The sequence below is a fragment of the Salvelinus alpinus genome, chromosome 7 (assembly GCF_045679555.1).
Source record: "Salvelinus alpinus chromosome 7, SLU_Salpinus.1, whole genome shotgun sequence".
Classification (NCBI taxonomy): Eukaryota; Metazoa; Chordata; class Actinopteri; order Salmoniformes; family Salmonidae; genus Salvelinus; species Salvelinus alpinus.
The window spans coordinates 36,290,238-36,312,855 of record NC_092092.1 but is presented as its reverse complement, the minus strand read 5'-3'; the positions used below and the strand labels follow the sequence as shown (position 1 = coordinate 36,312,855).

At 42.3% G+C, this 22,618-nt stretch overlaps 1 protein-coding gene across 2 annotated transcripts; it reads left to right on the top strand.

Moving 5' to 3' along the window:
• The first annotated feature begins 1,825 nt into the window (after positions 1-1,825).
• On the top strand, positions 1,826-22,483 carry LOC139580929 (cone cGMP-specific 3',5'-cyclic phosphodiesterase subunit alpha'-like). 2 transcript variants are annotated; one of them, XM_071410083.1, is made up of 22 exons: positions 1,826-2,601; positions 3,990-4,142; positions 9,354-9,443; positions 9,680-9,820; positions 9,965-10,039; positions 10,152-10,219; positions 10,354-10,420; positions 10,546-10,593; positions 10,796-10,945; positions 11,045-11,188; positions 11,428-11,493; positions 11,614-11,760; positions 12,219-12,326; positions 14,840-14,949; positions 15,082-15,169; positions 15,950-16,050; positions 16,163-16,270; positions 16,421-16,484; positions 16,641-16,715; positions 16,838-16,921; positions 17,292-17,436; positions 20,478-22,483. In XM_071410083.1, the coding sequence occupies exons 1-22, from the start codon at positions 2,134-2,136 to the stop codon at positions 20,522-20,524; spliced, it is 2,547 nt and encodes an 848-aa protein (XP_071266184.1). In that variant the 5' UTR covers positions 1,826-2,133; the 3' UTR covers positions 20,525-22,483. The 2 variants fall into 2 exon arrangements, with proteins under 2 accessions (XP_071266184.1, XP_071266183.1); XM_071410082.1 differs by having other exon boundaries at positions 20,475-22,483.
• The last annotated feature ends 135 nt before the right edge of the window (positions 22,484-22,618 follow it).

Sequence of the window (22,618 nt, the reverse complement as noted above, 5' to 3'; positions counted from 1 at the left end):
ACAGATACTCCAATCTCCGCTGGGGAGCTTTGCAGCTCCTTCAGGGTTATCTTTGGTCTCTTTGTTGCCTCTCTGATTAATGCCCTCCTTGCCTGGTCTGTGAGATTTGGTGGGCGGCCCTCTCTTGGCAGGTTTGTTGTGGTGTCATATTCTTTACATTTTTTAATAATGGATTTAATGGTGCTCAGTGGGATGTTCAAAGTTTTGGATATTTTTTTATAACCCAACCCTGATCTGTACTTCTCCACAACTTTGTCCCTGACCTGTTTGGCGAGCTCCTTGGTCTTCATAGTGCTGCTTAGTGGTTGCAGACTCTGGGGCCTTTCAGAACAGGTGTATATATACTGACATCATGTGACACTTAGATTGCACACAGGTGGACTTTATTTAATTAATTATGTGACTTCTGAAGGTAATTGGTTGCACCAGATCTTATTCAGGGGCTTCATAGCAAAGGGGGTGAATACATATGCACGCACCACTTTTAAACAAGTTTTTTCATTTCACTTCACCAATTTGGACTATTTTGTGAATGTCCATTACATGAAATCCAAATAAAAATATATTTAAATTACAGGTTGTAATGCAACAAAATAGGAAAAATGGCAAGGGGGTGAATACTTTTGCAAGGCACTGTAGGGCACGCTGCCTTAGTGCTAACAGTATAACGCTGGTTCATTGGCACATGATTACCACATACAATAGCTGTAGGATCTGTAGAGGCATTCAGGGCAGTTAGAGGGACATGAATTAGGTTACTTACATTGTGTCTTCCAACACCCCTGAAGTATTATGACAACTCAGCGAGACAATGGTAGGGATTAACTGAGCTGGGCTTGGGTGATTGATAAGTCATTGTCTCAACGCAGCCTTATAATGCTGTGAAAGGATCCAGGAACCCAAATGATTTACATGGATCCCATCCTCCTTATAAAACAAGCTTTGTTTCCAGAAGGTATCAACATTGTCAATACATGTTACACCCACAGAGCTACACATCTTTTTATTTGTAGGAATACTTGGGGTCAGATTTCCTGAAGTAAAATTATTTTTAGCTGATTGCTGGTGATTTGAGTCTTTTTTGACTATAAACTAAAATCCATTTACTAAAATCTTTGGCGGGAGGGCAGGGGGGGGCAAAAAACACAATCACAGGCCGGATTTGAGGACCGCCTGTTGCCGCCCCTGCCGTAAATGCATCATGAGCCAGTCTTAATCCCACATGTGAAATTAGACAGGGGAACTTTGTCCGTCCTGTCTTGCCAGACAGTGTAGTAGGGTAATAAAAGCACACATTTGTTTGCACCATCTTTCACAGATCTCTGATTGCCCTCACTTAGCAAGGCTTCCAGATTGCCCTATGAGGACAGTGAGATTAAGATAATTAAGATAAAATACTTCTACCAACATTGTGGACATCATGTCTAGGTGTCTTTTGTTCAGCAGTATGTTTATCACACTTGAACAGTACCAAGACTAAAATTAGCTGGTTAAATACATTATAGAGGGAACTGATTTAATTGAGCTCTTTTTTGAATTGCTTCACTGATGCTACTACTCACTTGGCTTCACTTTGACTGTAAATATAGCGTAGGGATTTCTTATAAACACACAACACTGTGAGAGAGTTCTGCGGCTGGAATATTTGCTTGGAACTATAGTGGGGAACTGCAGCATTGTTCTTCAAGGTGAACTGTCCAACTATTTCCTACTCAGTGGGCCTATTGGGTAAATAATCTATTGATGAGTCAACCATTTTGTCCCAAAATGAACTTTCTATACCACAGCTGCAGTAGGAGATAGAGCTCCAACAACCTGCCTCCCTTGCCTCAGATTGGATTGTCCAATATAAAATGATCTGTGTTCGGATTTGCAGGTTAAGAAAGCTTAGGGCTTTAATTTCATGACGTCACATTAATTAGCGGACACTTTGATCCTTTCAGCCTGTAAGCCACTACATTCAGTCAGCTTGTAGCGTAGTACAGGACGTGTTGGTGATTTGTAACGGACCACAGCAGAGAATGCACGTCGGCGCAAACGGAGGCCTCTAACTAAGCACCTTTTACACTTCCCTTTCGACTTTCCCGGGTGATGCGTCTGTAAGAGAAGGGAGGGAAAAGCAAACAATTCAAAATGGGAGACAAGGATAGTGTGGAGAAGTACCTGGAGAACAATCCCCAGTTCGCTAAAGAGTACTTTGATAAAAAGTTGCGCCCCGAATTAATCACGACAGCGTTCACAGAAAATCTTGAGATCAAAGATCCGACTTCGTTCAAAGATGTCTCCCAAATTCAGGAGGCCAACATCATCTTTGACCTTGTCAAAGAAATGCAATCGGAAATCGTTATGGAAAAAGCATTGCACAAGGTCCTGCAGAGAGTTTGCATGATTTTGAACGCCGACCGGTGCAGTTACTTTGATCTTCGATCTAGAAACGGAATACCTGAACTTACAACGATGCTCTTCAATGTCACTCCTAGCACCAAATTTGAGGAGAACCTCGTCAACCCCACTGGTGAGATTGTGTTTCCAATCGATATGGGTGTAGTTGGATACACAGCACACTCCAAAAAGATGCTAAACATTCCGGATGTTACCAAGGTGAGTGCCTTTGTCAGCAGGTGCCCAACCGCCAAAGTGCGCGTAAAATTTGTACATGCGCCACCAAAGCACCCATAAAATGTCCAAAAGCAGTCGTAATTTACACACAATTTTTCGTGTCAGATCTAAATTCTTAAAAATGTCATTTGTTGCTCACATAAGTTAGACATTTTAATTGATGCAGATTTGAGAAGATACTTAAAGAAATATAAAGTGTTAATGCATGTCTCTGAAGGCCTAAGCCCATGAAGTTTAATGATTGTTGTCCGTCTGCTATTTTTGTTCAGTTCAATTGATGAATTTCTTGAAGGGGTTGCCTAATAGTTTTGATTATCCAGAAGTCTGACCAAGGAAAACGTCATAGTCTGATTAGGTCTACAGCAAAGTCAGCTTCAACAAGTATGAGTGAAATTACAAGTATGATGGAATGAGTAATTCATTCTAAATGTTAATGTTAACCACTTAGTTTCTACAATAAAATTATGATTTGAATGACTGTTATTCTCCTGTGTAGTGCAGAATTACAATTTTTGTTTGCCATACAACTGTCATTATCTGGTTGATTTGCTAATTGAATACATTAATTGATTATATATATTTGTATTATTTAATTCAAGTCATCATGATAATATATTGTATCATATTCAAAACAAAAATGTCCAGTTGTATGATTGCAAAGCTGTTGATGTTAAAGTATGGACGACTGAAGAGAAAGCAGGTTGACATTTATTGTCATGAATCTTGCCCCGGAGGTAGAACTGAGCGAGTTCTGCTCGATGGGCCAGCTGCAAAGTAAAAATTGGCTATATCGTAAAAATGTATGAAACAAAAATGTGCTTTTTGGACTTCATTTACAGTAAGGTTAGGGTTAGGCATTGGTGTAAGTCGTGTGGTTAAGGTTGGGGTAAGGTTTACGTGCCTACAGGACAAGATTCATGACAATAAATGCCAACCTGCTAAAACAAATCTGTAATTGCAATTGGTTAACATACTGTAGATTACTGGATGAACACCCTATTACATGTATAAGTTAACTACAGAATTCAAGCAGGGGTTCAGTCTATGCTTTTTTTTAGCCAGCGTATGTCCATAGTTTTTCTCGTTTGATTAGCCCATGATATTTTCATCGATTGAAAATCATCTTTATTACTTTTGAGACAATGGTTATAGAATTGGGCCATTTACATGACATCCATTATGTGCAGGCTGCAAAAACCATAGCCAGCAGGGGTCGTTTTTTGCCTAGCGACTGTTAATTGTACTCAATAGGCCTTTTCACATGGCATTATCTTAGCCCAGGGCTAAGGAGGCTGTTAGCCCTGGGTTTATTGCAGTGTGAACGCAGCTAATGTCTTGATCCAATATACTCTTTTCTTTTTCACTTCCAGAATAACCGCTTCAGTGACTTTGTGGACAAGCAGACAGGATACAAAACCAAAAACATGCTCACGTACCCCATCATGGCTGATAAAGAATGCCTTGGTGTTGTAATGGCACTTAACAAAATTGGGGCCGAAGAATTCTCAAAAGCCGACGAGGAAGTAAGTCCTGAGCTCTCAAAAGAAAAATACCAGTCTTAGAAAGGTTTCTCAGTGTTAGTAATTATGGGAATAACTTTATTTATTTTTTACAATGAATACATAATAGCACAATTCACACAGCACATGACATATACAGATACTGTATAGCCTACATTACCCCAGTAATCAATATTCATGATGTTAAGGCCCTATTTGGGTGGTTCTGGACCGGTTCCGACTGACATTTTGGTGGACAAATCGCTCTGTGAACGTCGTAGGGTCCCGTGTCTTATAGTGTCAGAAAGCCCCATATCTCCTTAGTCAAACAATCCTGTAGGATTCCAATAAAAAAATCAAATTATAAATAAAATCCTACAGGATTTTATCCAATAGGACTAGTTCCAAAATCAGATAGGATTTTTCTATTTACATTTTAGTCATTTAGCAGATAATCTTATCCAGAGAGACTAACGGTAGTGAGTGCATATATTTTCCGTGGGAATCAAACCCAAAACCCTGGCATTGGAAGTGTCATGCTCTATCAAGTGAGCCACACAGGATTCTAATTAGATTCTAATTGGATCCTTGTATTGGAATCCTGTAGAATTTCAATGTTTTTTCTCCTATACAATTTCTATTGATTTTGTTGACGGGATTTGTATAGATAATAACATTACATTCTAAAGGATTTATCCTCAAAACTTGTTAATACACTATAGTTAACTTGGCAGCACCCTCCAAACCTCTTAGACAATTACCTATGAAGGCGGACAGTGAACACGTGAACTATAATAACATCATGCAACCAATATTGAACTGCCACCCTTGCCACTCGAGATGTTGACCCTATAGTGGGGAACCGCCGGCAGTGTCGCCTCTACCCAGTAGCTACTGTATCTCGTGCAGCCTCAGCCACCCAAGGTCCAAGGGACACAACGTGAGTAAACATTTGCATCTGGAGCATCTGCATCACACATTGTCAAATTTGTCCACAAGGACAAATCTCTGCACCCCCATCCCCAAATATCTTCCCATGGGGAGTGTGGGAGGGAAGGAGTTGGAGGTTCAATTATCTTCAGTTTTTTATTTCCCTATCCCAACATAAAGAGGACAAAGGGAGCGTTCCCTTTTTTGTATGCATAGCTGACAAATATACAGTTGAAGTTGGAAGATTACATAGACTTAGGTTGGAGTCATTAAAACTCGTTTTTCAACCACTCCACAAATTTCTTGTTATCAAACAATACTTTTGGTAAGTCGGTTAGGACATCTACTGTGTGCATGACACAAGTAATTTTTCCAACAATTGTTTACAGACAGATTATTTCACTTATTGTATCACAATTCCAGTGGGTCAGAAGTTTGCATACACTAAGTTGACTGTGTCTTTAAACAGCTTGGAAAATTCCAGAAATGATGTCATGGCTTTAGAAGCTTCTGATAGGCTAATTGACATCATTTGAGTCAATTGGAGGTGTACCTGTGGATGTATTTCAAGGACTACCTTCAAACTCAGTGCCTCTCTGCTTGACATCATGGGAAAATCTAAAGAAATCAGTCAAGACCTCCACAAGTCTGGTTCATCCTTGGGAGCAATTTCCAAACGCCTGAAGGTACCACGTTCATCTGCACAAACAATAGTACGCAAGTATAAACACCATGGGACCACGCAGCCGTCATACCGCTCAGGAAGGAGACGCGTTCTGTCTCCTAGAGATGAATGTACTTTGGTGCGAAAAGTGCAAATCAATCCCAGAACAACAGCAAAGGACCTTGTGAAGATGCTGGAGGAAACAGGTACAAAAGTATCTATATCCACAGTAAACCAAGTCCTATATCGACATAACCTGAAAGGCCGCTCAGCAAGGAAGAAGCCACTGCTCTAAAACCGCCATAAAAAAGCCAGACTACGGTTTGCAACTGCACATGGGGACAAAGATCGTACTTTTTGGAGAAATGTCCGCTGGTCTGATGAAACAAAAATAGAACTGTTCGGCCATGACCATCGTTATGTTTGGAGGAAAAAGGCGGAGGCTTGCAAGCCGAAGAACACCATCCCAACCATGAAGCACGGGGGTGGCAGCATCATGTTGTGGGTGTGCTTTGCTGCAGGAGGGACTGGTGCACTTCACAAAATAGATGGCATCATGAGGAAGGAACATTATGTGGATGGAACATTATGTGGATATATTGAAGCAACATCTCAAAACATCAGTCAGGAAGTGAAAGCTTGGTCGCTAATTGGTCTTCCAAATGGACAATGACCCCAAGGATACTTCCAAAGTTGTGGCAAAATGGCTTAAGGTCAACAAAGTCAAGGTATTTGAATGTCCATCACAAAGCCCTGACCTCAATCATATAGAACATTTGTGGGCAGAAATGAAAAAGCGTGAGCGAGCAAGGAGGCCTACAAACCTGACTCAGTTACACCAGCTCTGTCAGGAGGAATGGGCCAAAATTCACCCAACTTATTGTGGGAAGCTTGTGGAAGGCTACCCGAAACGTTTGACCCAAGTTAAACAATTTAAAGGCAATGCTACCAAATACTAATTGAGTGTATGTAAACTTCTGACCCACTGGGAATGTGATGAAATAAATAAAAGCTGAAATAAATCATTCTCTACTATTATTCTGACATTTCACATTCTTAAAATAAAGTGGTGATCCTAACTGACCTAAGACAGGGAATTTTTACTAGAATTAAATGTCAGGAATTGTGAAACTGAGTTTAAATGTATTTGGCTAAGGTGTATGTAAACTTCCAACTTCAACTGTATATAAAATGAACTAAATGCTTATCTTTGTGCTACTGTACCTAAACATTTATTTTCCTTCTACTTTTTTTGCATATAAGGAATGTAAAGATTCTGTACATTCTAAGGGGACCCCCCCCCCCAAACATCTTGTGTTATTGTAACTTTGTCTATAGTATTGTATGTCATATTGTAATGTCTAATTCAAAGACAAGAAGTTGCATGAATAAGCATCATATCAAATAACTCAAAGGTGTACTGTATTGGTGGTCAGACTGTAAATGAACTTGCAGCCTTGAATACCTCCCATATTGTGGTGGTGAATAAAACTGAAATTAATATAAAACAGTTGTTTTTTAGTACTGGAACAAATGACAACAAACTATCATTTAATGGGTTCAATTAAGAAAATATGTTCTAGTAGGATTCTGATTGGGGTGACAAGATCCTACAATCCTATAAGAATGTTTGGTATCGATAATTCCCCATAGGAATCAATGGAGAAACACATTTTTGATATCAATAATTCCATTGTTTATGTAAATAAGTCAGGATGCTCTCGATGGTGCAGCTGTAGAACCTTTTGAGGATCTGAAGACCCATGCCAAATCTTTTCAGTCTCCTGAGGGGGAATAGGTTTTGTTGTGCCCTCTTCACGACTGTCTGGGTGTGCTTGGACCATGTTAGTTTGTTGGTGATGTGGACGCCAAGGAACTTGAGGCTCTCAACCTGCTCCACTACAGCCCCGTCGATGAGAATGGGGGCGTGCTCGGTCCTCCTTTTTCTTTGTCTTGATTACGTTGAGGGAGAGGTTGTTGTCCTGGCACCACACGGCCAGGTCTATGACCTCCTCCCTATAGACTCATTGTTGTCGGTGATCAGGCCTAACACTGCTGTGTCATCGGCAAACTTGATGATGGTGTTGGAGTCGTGCCTGGCCAAGCAGTCATGAGTGAACAGGGAGTACAGGAGGGGACTGAGCATGCACCCCTGAGGGGCCCCCGTGTTGAGGATCAGCGTGGCTAATGTGTTGTTCCCTACCCTTACCATCTGGGGGCGGCCCGTCAGGAAGTCCAGGATCCAGTTGCAGAGGGAGGTTTTTAGTCCCAGGGTCCTTAGCTTAGTGATGAGCTATGTGAGGGCACAATGGTGTTGAATGCTGAGCTGTAGTCAATGAATAGCATTATCACATAGGTGTTCCTTTTGTCCAGGTGGGAATGGGCAGTGTTGAGTGCAATAGAGATTGCATCATCTGTGGATCTGTTGGGGCGGTATGCAAATTGGAGTGGGTCTAGGGTTTCTGGGATGATGGTGTTGATATGAGCCTTTACCAGCCTTTCAAAGCACTTCATGGCTACAGATGTGAGTACTACGGGTCGGTAATCATTTAGGCAGGTTACCTTAGTGTTCTTGGAAACAGGGACTATGGTGGTCTGCTTGAAACATGTTGGTATTATAGACTCAGTCAGGGACAGGTTGAAATTGTCAGTGAAGACACTGTTGGTCAGCGCATGCTCGGAGTACATGTCCTGGTAATCCGTCTGGCCCTGCGGCCTTGTGAATGTTGACCTGTTTAAAGGTCTTACTCACATCGGCTACGGAGAGTGTGATCACATAGTAATCCGGAAACAGCTGGTGCTCTCATGCATGTTTCAGTGTTACTTGCCTCGAAGCGACCGTATAAGTAATTTAGCTCTTCTGGTAGGTTTGTGTCACTGGGCAGCTCGTAGTCTGTAATAGTTTGCAAGCCCTGCCACATCCGACGAGCGTCAGAGCCGGTGTAGTACGATTCAATCTTAGAGTTACGGCCGCCGTTTTACGATCCCATCTCCATCGGCGCCATTATCAAATTATTATTGAATTATTCCTGGTATAGAAACTTGATCAATTTTCTGGAAAATAGTAATCCCTTAACTGTCACTAATTATGATCATATTTATTTTACAGTTATAAGAAACATGAAATCTTATATTAAGTCATTTATAATGTGAGTGTTGCTATATTTAGAAAGCATTTCAGTCATTTCAAGCCCTAATGCCCCATGTTTTCTAAATAGGAAGAAAATCATATACTGTATGATTTTTCATATTTTCATCGTATTTGTACTACGTACTTGAGCTTGTGTCCTAAAAAGCTAGTACACCACAGCAATTAATAACTCTTTTTACTAGAAAGGTGAGTTCCAAACCTTTATAAAACTATACAGCATTACCAGTTGTTGTTTATGACCAACTCATGAAAAATAATTACGTTTTGGTATGTCTATTTAGGCGGAAATAATTGTTTTGCCATATAATTCAACTGTTTAAAAGCCACAAAGATACTGCCACAAAACTATTAGGGGTTCTCTAGATCATGAGAGGTGGCGATACTGCATATTCAATGTTAGCACGGTGTGAGGGATGTATGACATCAGTAGTCTGGACGTCACATCAGATGAATGCCTGTCTGCTGTACTGATGATTGATTTGGTTTTCAGCTCTGGAACAAGTACATGGTCTTTGCACACGTCATTGCCCTGCAGCATCACACTGCATACATGTTCAACGTGGAATCCAGGAGGAGTCAGGTAAGAACCCAGTGAACCCCATCATTCAACATGAGCTGTCCGTCAACTGTGTCAATCATGCTGGCCCTTGAATACAAAGACACAGTTCACCAAGGTAATTTTCTATTAGTGTCTGACACAAGAATAAGATGATAAGATAAAATATAATTTAAAGTTTCCTGTAAAGCCATGTTATTCCATTATAACAGTTTCCCTAAAAAAAACGAATATCCATTTTTCTCCATTTGTTTCACTAGGTACTTCTGTGGTCTGCCAGCAAAGTGTTTGAAGAGTTGACAGACATTGAGAGACAGTTTCACAAAGCTCTGTACACTGTGAGAATCTACCTCAATTGTGAAAGATACTCCGTGGGCCTCTTGGACATGACCAAAGAGAAGGTTTGTTACTAGTGTATAATATGCTGAAGCATATTGCTGTTTTGTCACTGGCTTGATATGGGTGCCATTTTGGATCTGCCCCCTCTGTGGTTGCTAAATGGATCCACTGAAGTCCTGACTGCTGTCTTCCCTCGCTTCATACAGGAGTTCTACGATGAGTGGCCAGTGAAGCTGGGAGACGTACCGCCATACAGCGGACCAAAGACCCCCGACGGAAGGGTAAACATCAATTTTCCTATGATATGATTTTCGCCAAACATTCTGCTCTTTCCTCTACTGCCTTGTCTATGGCACAATCAGAGCCGGTGAATGTTGTTCTGTGCGTCTGCAGGAAGTCATCTTCTACAAGATTATTGACTATCTCTTAGAAGGACCCAAAGAGGAAATCAAAGTCATACCGTAAATACCAGTAGCTTCTTGGTAGAAATCATTAATTATTATTATTATTATGCTCTCTGAATGAACAAAAAAAAAGTCTCAAAGTACCAAAACCTATCACTCACTCTCTTACTCCCTCCCTCTGTTCCATGCAGGGGACCTCCTATTGACCACTGGGCCCTGGTCAGTGGACTCCCCACCTATGTTTCTGAGAACGGCTTTGTAAGTTGATGTGAAAGAGTGCATGTAGTCCATACAGTAACCACAGACAATATACTATCCACAAGCATGTAGGGCCTACTGTAGACAGGGATTTTACTGAAATATGTCTTCTTCTTCCCCTGCAGATTTGTAACATGATGAATGTTGCCGCTGATGACTACTTCACCTTCCAGGTGAGGAGTCTGGGCCCCAATTGGATGGATGGTATTAAGTATAGGATGACCTTGGTGTTACAATATATCGAGTCCTCAGCAACACGTGCTATTTGAAGAGGACCACCAGCCCTCAGATTGGTGTTGTATTGCTAAAATGCAATATTCTAGGGATAATTCTCAAAGTGTTTACTAATCGACTTCATGCCGTTTTGTCTTTCAGAAAGAGGCTGTGGATGAGTCAGGTTTCGTCATCAAGAACGTCTTGTCCCTTCCCATCGTCAACAAAAAGGAAGAAATTGTGGGTATTGCCACTTTCTTCAACAGGAAAGATGGGAAACCATTCGATGAGCACGACGAACAGATCACTGAGGTGAGTGCATAGACATCAGTCATATCAACCACTCATACATCCTGTCATGGGTTACATGTGAATGCAAGAGGTGGTAAATACCTGTCTGCATTGTTCCAGGCCCTCACTCAGTTCCTGGGATGGTCGGTGCTCAACTGCGACACGTACGACAGACTGAACAGGATGGAGTGGAGAAAGGACATCGCCCAGGAGATGCTCATGTGTCAGAGCAGATGCACCAACACTGAAATGCAGAGTATCCTGGTGAGACCTGAGACATGTTAGACCGTAGACCTTATAGACAGCGGAGATTCACAGAGGAAACTAGCCTCATGGGACAAACCTTTGATACTCTTTTCTCTTTCAGCTATAAAAATAAATATAATTAGTGTGCGACTCTCTTTATTTTTTATAGCTTATTGTTTATCCGCCGTTAGTCAGTACCTTTCTCTGGGTGTGCGCCAGCTCATGTTTTTTTATTTGACTCTTTTCTCTTTCCACAGAACACAAAGGAGAAGTTTGATGCCGACCCAGAGGACTGTGATCAGAAGGAGATGTACAAACTCTTGGTAAGACCACGTATAAGACTGTCAGTGAAAGTGGGTAGAGACACAATGATAATGTGGCCCAGAGTGGTGTTTGAATGATCAATCAATAAATATATGGTTATTATTTTTGCCCTTCTGTAGAGATCAAACTGCCCTGTGGCCATAGATGTCGACCTGCTGCTGTTCTCCTTCAGCGACTTCCCTGTGACAGAGCACGGCCTCATCATGTGTGGAATTCGCTGCTTCTTTGAGCTGAACGTGGTGGAGAAGTTCAAAGTGCCCGCAGAGGTCAGTCATGAAGCCCCTGGCTAGTAAAACAATCATGTTCATTTAGATGTCTTTATTTTTGTTGTAACCTCAGCATTATACATTACATGTCCCCAGAATGCATGCAATGTATGTACTGTACATGACTCAATATATTAACAAAGCTTTTGCCTTTTCGGTATCTAATTTATTTTGTTGAGCCTAATGTTTTCCAAATACAAGGGCATGTCCTACTGGTTTGGTCATATAGAGCAGTGGTTCCCAACCAGGGGCACTAGGACCATCCACATGGGATACTTGTGAAGACTCATGAGACCATAGGCCTACTGGTAAAATGCACATGAGGGGGTACTTCAAAGGTACTCTGGGCAGAGAAAAAAGTCTGTTGGTGGTACAGTAACTGAAAAAGGTTGGGAACCACTGATATAGATCATTAGTAAAGTCATGTCTAATTGTTTCCTCTCCACATGTACAACCAGACCCTGACCCGATGGATGTACACTGTCCGGAAAGGTTACCGTGACATCACCTACCACAACTGGAGACACGGCTTCAATGTGGGCCAGACCATGTTCTGTCTTCTACAGGTGAGTCCTCTGCTCCTTCAGTACCAATCATATCACCTGATACCTACAGTGCCATGAACAATTATTTTCCCCCTTTCTGATTTTCTCAATTTTTTCATATTTTTGATACTGTTATCAGATCTTCAACCAAAATGTAATATTAAATAAAGGGAACCTGAGTTTACAAAAAAAGTTTGATTTTACATTTTTTTAACCCAATTCCCCTGTGTGAAAAAAATTATTGCCCCCTTACACTCAATAACTGTTTGTGCCATCTTTAGCTGCAATGACTGCAACCAAATGCATCTGGTGGTTGTTGATCAGTCTCTCACATCGCTGTGGAGGAATTTTGACCCACTCTTCCATGCAGAACTGCTTTAACTCAGCGACGTTTGTGGGTTTTCAAGCATGAACTGCTCGTTTCAAGTCCTGCCACAACATCTCAATTGGGATTAGGTCTGGACTTTCACTAGGCCATTGCAAAACTTCACATTTGTTACTTTTTAACCATTTTCATGTGGACTTGATTGTGTGTTTTGGATCATTGTCTTGCTGTATGACCCAGCTGCTCTTCAGCTTCAGCTCACAGACAGATGGCCTGACATTCTCCTGTCGAATTCTCTGACACAGAGCAGAATTCATGGTTCCTTCTATTAAGGCAAGTCATCCAGGTCCTGAGGCAGCAAAGCATCCCCAAACCATCACACTACCACCACCATGCTTGACCGTTGGTATAAGGTTCTTACTGTGGAATGCAGTGTTTGGTTTTCGCCAGACGTAATGGGACCCATCTCGTCCAAAACGTTGACTCAAGTTTGTCAAAAAGCACCTGGAAGCACCTGGGATGATCATCAAGATCAAATCAAATCAAGTTTATTTTATATAGCCCTTCGTACATCAGCTAATATCTCGAAGTGCTGTACAGAAACCCAGCCTAAAACCCCAAGCAATGCAGGTGTAGAAGCACGGTGGCTAGGAAAAACTCCCTAGAAAGGCCAAAACCTAGGAAGAAACCTAGAGAGGAACCAGGCTATGAGAGGTGGCCAGTCCTCTTCTGGCTGTGCCGGGTGGAGATTATAACTGGAACAGCAGCAAGGCCAGATGGACTGGGGACAGCAAGGAGTCATCATGCCCGGTAGTCCTGACGTATGGTCCTAGGGCTCAGGTCCTCCGAGAGAGAGAAAGAAAGAGAGAAGGAGAGAATTAGAGAGAGCCAAGATTTTCAAAATGTTCATAAATGACAAGCATGGTCAAATAATAATCAGGAATAAATGTCAGTTGGCTTTTCATAGCCGATCATTAAGAGTTGAAAGCAGCAGGTCTGGGACAGGTAGGGGTTCCATAACCGCAGGCAGAACAGTTGAAACTGGAACAGCAGCAAGGCCAGGTGGACTGGGGACAGCAAGGAGTCATCATGCCCGGTAGTCCTGACGTATGGTCCTAGGGCTCAGGTTCTCCGAGAGAGAGAAAGAAAGAGAGAAGGAGAGAATTAGAGAGAGCATACTTAAATTCACACAGGACACTGGATAAGACAGGAGAAGTACTCCAGATATAACCAACTGACCCTAGCCCCCCGACACATAAACTACTGCAGCATAAATACTGGAGGCTGAGACAGGAGGGGTCAGGAGACACTGTGGCCCCATCCGATGATACCCCCGGACAGGGCCAAACAGGAAGGATATAACCCCACCCACTTTGCCAAAGCACAGCCCCCGCACCACTAGAGGGATATCTTCAACCACCAACTTACAATCCTGAGACAAGGCCGAGTATAGCCCACAAAGATCTCCACCACAGCACAAACCAAGGGGGGGCGCCAACCCAGACAGAAAGATCACGTCAGTAACTCAACCCACTCAAGTGACGCACCCCTCCTAGGGACGGCATGAAAGAGCACCAGTAAGCCAGTGACTCAGCCCCTGTAATAGGGTTAGAGGCAGAGAATCCCAGTGGAGAGAGGGGAACCGGCCAGGCAGAGACAGCAAGACTCTTTCAAGACTCTTGAAAGGTTGTTCTATGGACAGATGAGTCAAAAATATCACTTTTTGGACGACATGGGCACCACTATGCCTTTGGTTGGAGTCATTGCAGCTAAAGGTGGCACAACCAGTGTAAGGGGGCAATTACTTTTTCCCACAGGGGCATTGGGTGTTGCATAACTTTGTTTCTGAAATAAATATGTAATTGTTGTGTTATTTGTTCACTCGGGTTCCCTTTATCTAATATTACGTTTTGGTTGAAGATCTGATAACATTCACTATCAAAAATATCAAAAGTAGAGAAAATTAGAAAGGGGGCAAATACTTTTTCACAGCACTGTACATGGCTAAGTGTAGATTGTGCAGAATAACTGGGCATTAAATCACCGATAGAAGAGTAGTTCAAACTTCCTATTTATTTAGAGAAACATTGATGCTGCCCACTAATGATAATGGATCTATCACCTGACACATCCATTTTGTTCGATAGTGGATCACCCCACCCCTCCCGTGTTGTTTGATAATGAATCAGCCCACCCTTTTGCTTCACAGACTGGCAGGCTGAGGAAATATTACTCTGACCTGGATGCCTTTGCCATGGTGGCTGCTGCATTCTGCCACGATATTGACCACAGGGGGACCAACAACTTATACCAGACAAAGTAAGGCCCCCTCTGTTTACCTATGAGCACTCAAACCACTCCCTAAATAATCACTGTTTAGTTGTCTGTTCTTGGTTTGGAAGGTGTTGTTCGGGGTCTAACGATTGTGTTACCCCTCTCTCTGACCTGCAGGAGTGGATCGCCTTTAGCCAAACTGCACGGATCCTCCATCATGGAGAGGCACCATCTGGAATATAGCAAGACGCTCATGGCTGAGGAGGTTTGAGACCCCGACTCCTGTTACGTCTGTGGCCAAAATGGCACCCTGTTCCCTATTACATTTGAGTAATTTAGCAAACGCTCTTATCCAGAGCGACTTACAGTAGTGAGTGCATACAATTTTGCCAGTTATCAGTTGCCGCCTTCATCCACCTTTCCAGACGTTTGGGAGATAGGACTCCTGTATCCACCTTGTCAGACGTTTGGGAGATAGGACTCCTGTATCCACCTTGTCAGACGTTTGGGAGATAGGACTCCTGTATCCGCCTTGTCAGACGTTTGGGAGATAGGACTCCTGTATCCACCTTGTCAGACGTTTGGGAGATAGGACTCCTGTATCCGCCTTGTCAGACGTTTGGGAGATAGGACTCCTGTATCCACCTTGTCAGACGTTTGGGAGATAGGACTCCTGTATCCACCTTGTCAGCCGTTGAGGACTTGTGGTTTTGTAATTGGAGTTGTCCATCTCCTAGACTGGCTGCACACCAGGGTTTGAGAGCCCAGTCTACCCTATATTTTCCTGTAACCCTGGGTGGGGGCCCTAACCGGGTGCTGTCAGCCGGAGCCAGCTGAGCCCGAGATTCGCGTGGGGCAGGGGCGTCACTCCCTGAGGTAGCATGCAAGGCAGAGCAGAGCAAAATAAGGGAAGTCAGAGCAAAGCAAGCATGGCAAAGCTATGCTACCCGCTACCCCTACATAGTGCACTACTTTTGGCCAGCGTTTGCATACAAGGTAATTGTGGGAGTTGAATTCTTACCTTTTTTCTCTACTCCCCCTTTAGAGCCTGAACATTTTTGTGAATCTCCAGAAGCGGCAGTTTGAGACTGTACAGCACTTGTTTGACGTCTGCATCATTGCCACTGATCTGGCGTTGTACTTCAAGTGGGTTTTTACAATTGTTATGGTCTCTGATACAGCTGCTTTTAAACATACTGAATCAGTATCACTTGTCATGTGTGCAATGTTCTAACTTGACTGTTGGTCTGGCCCCCAGAAAAAGAACAATGTTCCAGAATATTGTGAACGCCACTGAGCCAATGGAAACCGAGAAGGACAAAATCGAGCATATTTCCAACAACGCCATCAGGAAGGAAATTATCATGTGAGTAGGAATGTTCTTCTTTCCTCCATCTCGGGGATTTGCTACACTTGAGGCAGTTGTTCACTTTTCTTCAAGTGCACATTGTCGCAGTTCTCGGTTTCTTACATAATATGAATTAATATAACAATACTGTCCCTTCTTGCGTATCAGGGCCATGATGATGACAGGTTGTGACTTGTCTGCCATCACCAAACCATGGGAGGTCCAGAGCAAGGTGGATACTATATCTGTCCACCATGTCATGAAACAAAACAACACAGCAAAGAAAATATATATATCCCAATTCCCTCAAGACAATATAGACCACAGGATGCTCTGATGTTTAAATTAGTACTGATACAATCTTTTCTATGAATTATCTTCCTCCTAGGTGGCTCTAATGGTCGCAGCTGAGTTCTGGGAGCAAGGTGACTTGGAAAGGACCGTTCTCGATCAGCAACCCATTGTGAGTTTGTGAAAAAACCCGCTGTTTCTTTACAATATACTGTATGTTTATAGAGTAATCACACATTTTTGTTAGTTCTCTGTTTGAGTTGATCTTTCCCATTTCATTTCATTGATCCTCAGCCCATGATGGACAGAAACTGTGCAGCGGAGTTACCCAAGATGCAGTGCGGTTTCATTCAGTTTGTGTGTGCGTTCGTATACAAGGTAACTGCCTGGCTGGTTGAAGCTCAACCAAACCCTGTTTTGTGTCTTAATTCATTGGAATCAGTTGATTTAGAAAGAATTCAGCTTGTGTTATTTGTCATTAGGTATAATGTTCTATCAATTGTTTTCGGAAACGGAATCAAACTTTGAAAAATAGATGAGATCAATTTCTCTGTGAACCATCAATGTCATCTAAGTGAGGAAGTCATCCAGTTTAGACCACCATGAGTGACCAGTAGGCCTATCCATCTCCAAGTTTGCATCCGCTGAACTCCACAGCAGGAATGTTTGCACCGTGAGGAATATGTCAGGTTGAGTGACTGTCCCGGGCACGAGAATGCTTGCAATAATGGGGCCTACTTGTGTGCAGGAATTCTCGAGGTTCCACGTAGAGATCACCCCAATGTTTGATGGGCTGAACAACAACCTAAAGAACTGGAAAGAGCTGGCCGACATTCACGCCGCCAAGATGGCGGCCATTGAAGAAGAGAAAAAGAAGCTTGAAGCACCAGCAGGTAACATTTGAAATACAGTCAGAACTCAGCCAAGAAATCAGGGTTGGAGTGAATTTTGAATGAAAGTCAATTCAACCCATGAATTGAAATTCTATTTTGATTTGAATTTAACAAGAGTGTACACAAAATATTAGGAACACCTTCCTAATATTGAGTTGCAACCCCATTTGCCCTAAGAACAGCCTCAATTCATCGGGGCATGCACTCTACAAGGTGTCGAAAGCGTTCCACAGGGATGCTGGCCCACGTTGACTCCAATGCTTCCCACAGTTGTGTCATGTTGGCTGGATGTCCATTGGGTGGGGGACCATTCTTGATACACACGGGAAACTGTTGAGCATGAAAAACTCAGCATAATTGCAGTTCTTGACACACTCAAAACAGTGCACCTGACACCTACTACCCCTTAAATCTTTATCTTGCCCATTTTTTTTTATTTTAGTAGGCAAGTCAGTTAATAAAAACAAATTCCTATTTACAATGACGGCCTACCAGGAAACAGTGGGTTAACTGCCGGGTTCATGGGCAGAACAACATATTTTGACATTGTCAGCTTAGCGATTCGATCCAGTAACTGAAGTTGACAATGTCAAAATATGTTGTTCTGCCCATGAACCCGGCAGTTAACCCACTGTTTCCTGGTAGGCCGTCATTGTAAATAGGAATTTGCTCTAACCACTAGGCTACCTGCCGCCCCATTCACCCTCTGAATGGCACACGTGCACAATCCATGTCTCAATTGTCTCAAGGCTTAAAAAACCTTCTTTAACCTGTCTCCTTCCCTTCATCTACACTGATTTGAAGTGGATTTAACAAGTGACATCAATAGGATTCAAAGATTTCACCTGGATTCACTTGGTTAGTCTACGTCATGGAAAGAGCACATGTTCCTAATGTTTTGTGCACTCACATTTTTTACATTTGTATAAGATAAGATACACTATATCTACAAAAGTATGTGGACACCCCTTCAAATTAGTGGATTTGGCTATTTCAACCACACCCGTTGCTGACAGGTGTAAAAAATCTAGCACACAGCCATGCAATCTCCATAGACAAACTTTTGCCGTAGAATGGACTTATTGAAGAGCTCAGTGACTTTCAACGAGGCACCGTCATAGGATACCACATTTCCTACAAGTCAGTTCGTCAAATTTATGGCCTTGCTAGAGCTGCCGAGGTCAACTGTAAGTGCTGTTATTGTGAAGTGGAAACGTCTAGAAGCAGCAATGGCTCAGGCGCAAAGTGGTAGGCCACACAAGCTCACAGAACGGGATCGCCGAGTGCTGAAGCGTGGAGCGTGTAAAAATCGTCTGTCCTCAGTTCCAAACTGCCTCTGGAAGCAACTTCAACACAAGAACTGTTCGCCGGGAGCTTTATGAAATGCGTTTCCATGGCATAGCAGCCACACGCATGCCTACGATCACAATGCCAAGCTGTTGGCTGGAGTGGTGTAAAGCTCGTCGCCATTGGACTGGAGCAGTGGAAACGCGGTCTCTGGGGTGATGAATCAAGCTTCACCATCTGGCAGTCCGACGGACAAATCTGGCTTTGGTGGATGCCAGGAGAATGCTACTTGCCCAAATGCACACTGCCAACAGTAAAGTTTGATGGAGGAGGAATAATGGTCTGGGGCTGTTTTTAAGGGTTCGGGCCCCTTAGTTCCAGTGAAGGGAAATCTTAACGCGACAGCATACATTCTAGACAATTCTGTGCTTCCAACTTTGTGGCAACAGTTTGGGGAAGGCCCTTTCCTGTTTCAGCATGACAATGCCCCAGTGCACAAAGCAAAGTCCATACAGAAATGGTTTGTCGAGATCGGTGTGGAAGAACTTGACTGGCCTGCACAGAGCCCTGACCTCAACCCCATCGAACACCTTTGGGATGAATTGGTATGCCGACTGCGAGCCAGGCCTAATCGCCCCAAAATCAGTGCCGACCTCACTAATGCTCTTGTGGCTGAATAGAAGCAAGTCTCAGCAGCAATGTTCCAACATCTAGTGGAAAGCCTTCCCAGAAGAGTGGAAGCTGTTATAGCAGCAACGGGGGGACCAGCTCCATATTAATGACCATGATTTTGGAATGAGATGTTCGAAGAGCAGGTGTCCACCTACTTTTGATCATGTGGTATAGTACTTTTTTAATCACCCAATGGGTGCTTAATAAAGTGATATAGTGACGTATAGAAGACATTAACCATAACATTTTTATTGAATTAAATGTGCAGTTGCTACAACCATTTGTGGACTTATACATTTATATTCTTGAAGAATATAACTTATAAATGCCTTATGAGCTTAGTTCAACTGTCCGAAACCAAAATATAAGCTTGCTTTACTCCAATGTCTGTAAACAAAGTAAATGTAACAAACACTGCATCGCCTCAAAACATGGTTAAAAGTATATTTGTGATATCATAGATGGTCAGTCCTTGCATCCATAGCTCTGTTAATGAATTTCAGAGTGGTAACATTTCTCCAGGCCCATCCCTCAGCTTTTTACCATAACAGGGGCAGGGTGTACGCTTTGCTATTGTTTCAAGTGCTGATTGCCACTTTGATATACATTATATTCTATTGTGGCCAATTCAAATTCAACAATTGAATTAGAATTAAAGGGCTATTTGCAGAATGGACCCAACCCTGCAAGATATACTATTGTACAATCTCCCAAGAAATAGCAACAATGGTAAATAGCCTACCATTCTTTTAGACACAGTGCCTAAGGCTTGTCCATGCACACAGATGCCAAGCCACCAGTGGCACAGCAGGCCACCGGACCATTGTTTTTAGACAGGCCTGGGCTAAACATGTCAGACAGGGCTGAAAATGGACCAGCCCATCTGGCATTTGCCCAAAATGCCAGATGGCCAGTCCGCCCCTGAGGTTACCTTGGTTTTTATCAACAAACTAAGACCACCTTCTTACTCTTTATCTTGCTGCTTGCTGTCTTGCTATGAACTCAAATCAATCTAAACATTTGATTTGTCTTGCTATGTATGTTGTTGCTGCTTGCTGTCTTGCTTTCTGTTTGAGCAGTAGAGGAGGCAGCAGAGGTTGGAAAGTCCAAGACCTGCACCATCGCCTAACCTCCTGGATTGTGCCCCAGTCCTGGCCGTGTGGCAGAGGATCCCTGGGCGCAGCAAGCAGTCAGTGGGGAGACCGTGTGAAGATGTGTCCCTGTGTGGACTGACTTAATCACTTCCCCTCATTCTCAGGACTTGATAAGCCAATCCTGATGGATCAACACACTCATCGCAGATGTACCAGCAGCTGACGCATTACCATATCTTGACAGCGCACTTAAAGTAGAGCTCATCTTTCACAGATAACTATAGGTACGACTTTATCGACAACTAACATAATCCAAGTAATGAAACAAACATTACATCTTAACATCTGTCAAATGGCATATAATGTATTTAATTTATTTAGACATGTATTCTGCTTTGGGAAATATCTACCTGTACATGTTTATCCATACTCTGATGATCCATAAAGATATTAGGGGGACAGTTCAGTGGACAAACTTTTATAACTGAGCTGTTTTATTAGAACAGGAAAACTCATTTCAGGAATTTTAAGAACAAATATGAGTATGAAATAACACAAACAAATTCTGTTGAAAGTCACTGTTCATTTAGAATGATTTACTGTAAGAGCACAAGCCTCTTCCCAAAACTCAAACTTTTAACTTGTTTTAGCAAATGACAATTGACTTTACCGAGGGCTAATATAATAGCAATGCTCAAAGTGTACACACTCCTGAGCCTTGTGAGGTTACATTCATGTTAATATGCAAAGTATATATTTTTTTGATTGTCAGAGATTTTCTACTTCATGTATTTTAAGAGTGGAGGTGAGTCAGTCCAAAGCCTAAGTCTTTAGATTGTATGGACTGATATGGTGCGAAGTCACATTTGAGCATCAGGTATCCATTGTGTTCAATTTTAAACTGCACATTTCCCCAATAACTTGAAAATGTAATATATATGCCGATAATATATTTGTGTATCATAAATTACAATTCAATAACCTTAAAAAAAATGGAGATTATGCTACTGTATCATGTATGTTTATGCTCCAAAGAAATGTAGTTCATCACATAAATGTAAAATATGTGAAATTGAAACCTACAATCCCCCCCAAATTGTTTTGCTTGCTATTAGGAGGCAATCCTTGGAAAGACTCCATCGGCGTCGTAAATATCTTCAGGTACCCGACCATAAGATGATTTGATGGGATTGAGTTTACTTGTCAGTCGGCTTTCGAGATCTGCACAGCTTGAAACTTTAAATACCCTACTTACTGTAGATAAAGCAGGCTACCGAAGTCTTATATCTACTCTGTGTGAAAGGCACCATGTTTGTTTGATGGGGACAAGCCTGCAATGTGGCCTCAGTCAGGCCAAAGTTCCTCTTCTCTTTGTTTGACCATTTGAGGACCGGTGTAAAATGAACTTAAGCAACAATGAGAAAGTGAATTGATGAAGCCAACTGAATTGCAACAGGATTTACATAAAGAAAAACTCCTTTAGAAATCCTGCCAAGCAATCTCCTTTTGACCTACTGTAACAGGTGGCCAAGACATCTGTGGAGACATCCATGAGTAGCCCTAAGCAGGAAACACAGGGCAGGCAAAGTTTGACTTCCTTGTTTATGCAACGTGCCCTCACTAAATCAATGGAAAATCAATCAAGAGCAGTAATCCAATGAGGGTGGCTTTGACAGCCACTCTACATCTTAAATGGATTCTCTGAATTTCTGTTCCTAGAGGTGATAGGCAGGGCAGGCTGCTTGGATTTGGGCTCCACAATGGGATAAGGCGAACAGTATGAGAAGCAGTGTGGGAAAGTGACAATCTATTCTGCGCGTACGTTTAAAGGACACAAAATGTATATCTACTAATTCTATTGCGTTATCATTGAGAGATTAGAATTTGACATTTGTCAGATGTCTGATGAAATGATGTCTGATGAAATGAATTCTACTGTATGTACGTGTCATAAGATGTAACATGTTAACAAAATAAAGGCATTCATCAAAGTCTGTGGGATTCTTGTCACATTCTTTAAACTTGCCCACTGAATTTAACAATTTTACCCACTACCCTTGAAATGGAATAGCACATTGATATACAGTAGACTAACTTGAAACACTTTGGGGTAGACAGTCCTCATGACT

Excerpts from the sequence above, each read along its gene's own strand:
- LOC139580929 (XM_071410082.1), top strand. The coding sequence starts at position 2,134 with ATGGGAGACAAGGATAGTGTGGAGAAGTACCTGGAGAACAATCCCCAG. Across the intron at positions 12,327-14,839 it reads CCATGTTCTGTCTTCTACAG|ACTGGCAGGCTGAGGAAATA; the intron begins GTGAGTCCTCTG and ends TTTGCTTCACAG. Across the intron at positions 16,922-17,291 it reads TGTGTGCGTTCGTATACAAG|GAATTCTCGAGGTTCCACGT; the intron begins GTAACTGCCTGG and ends ACTTGTGTGCAG.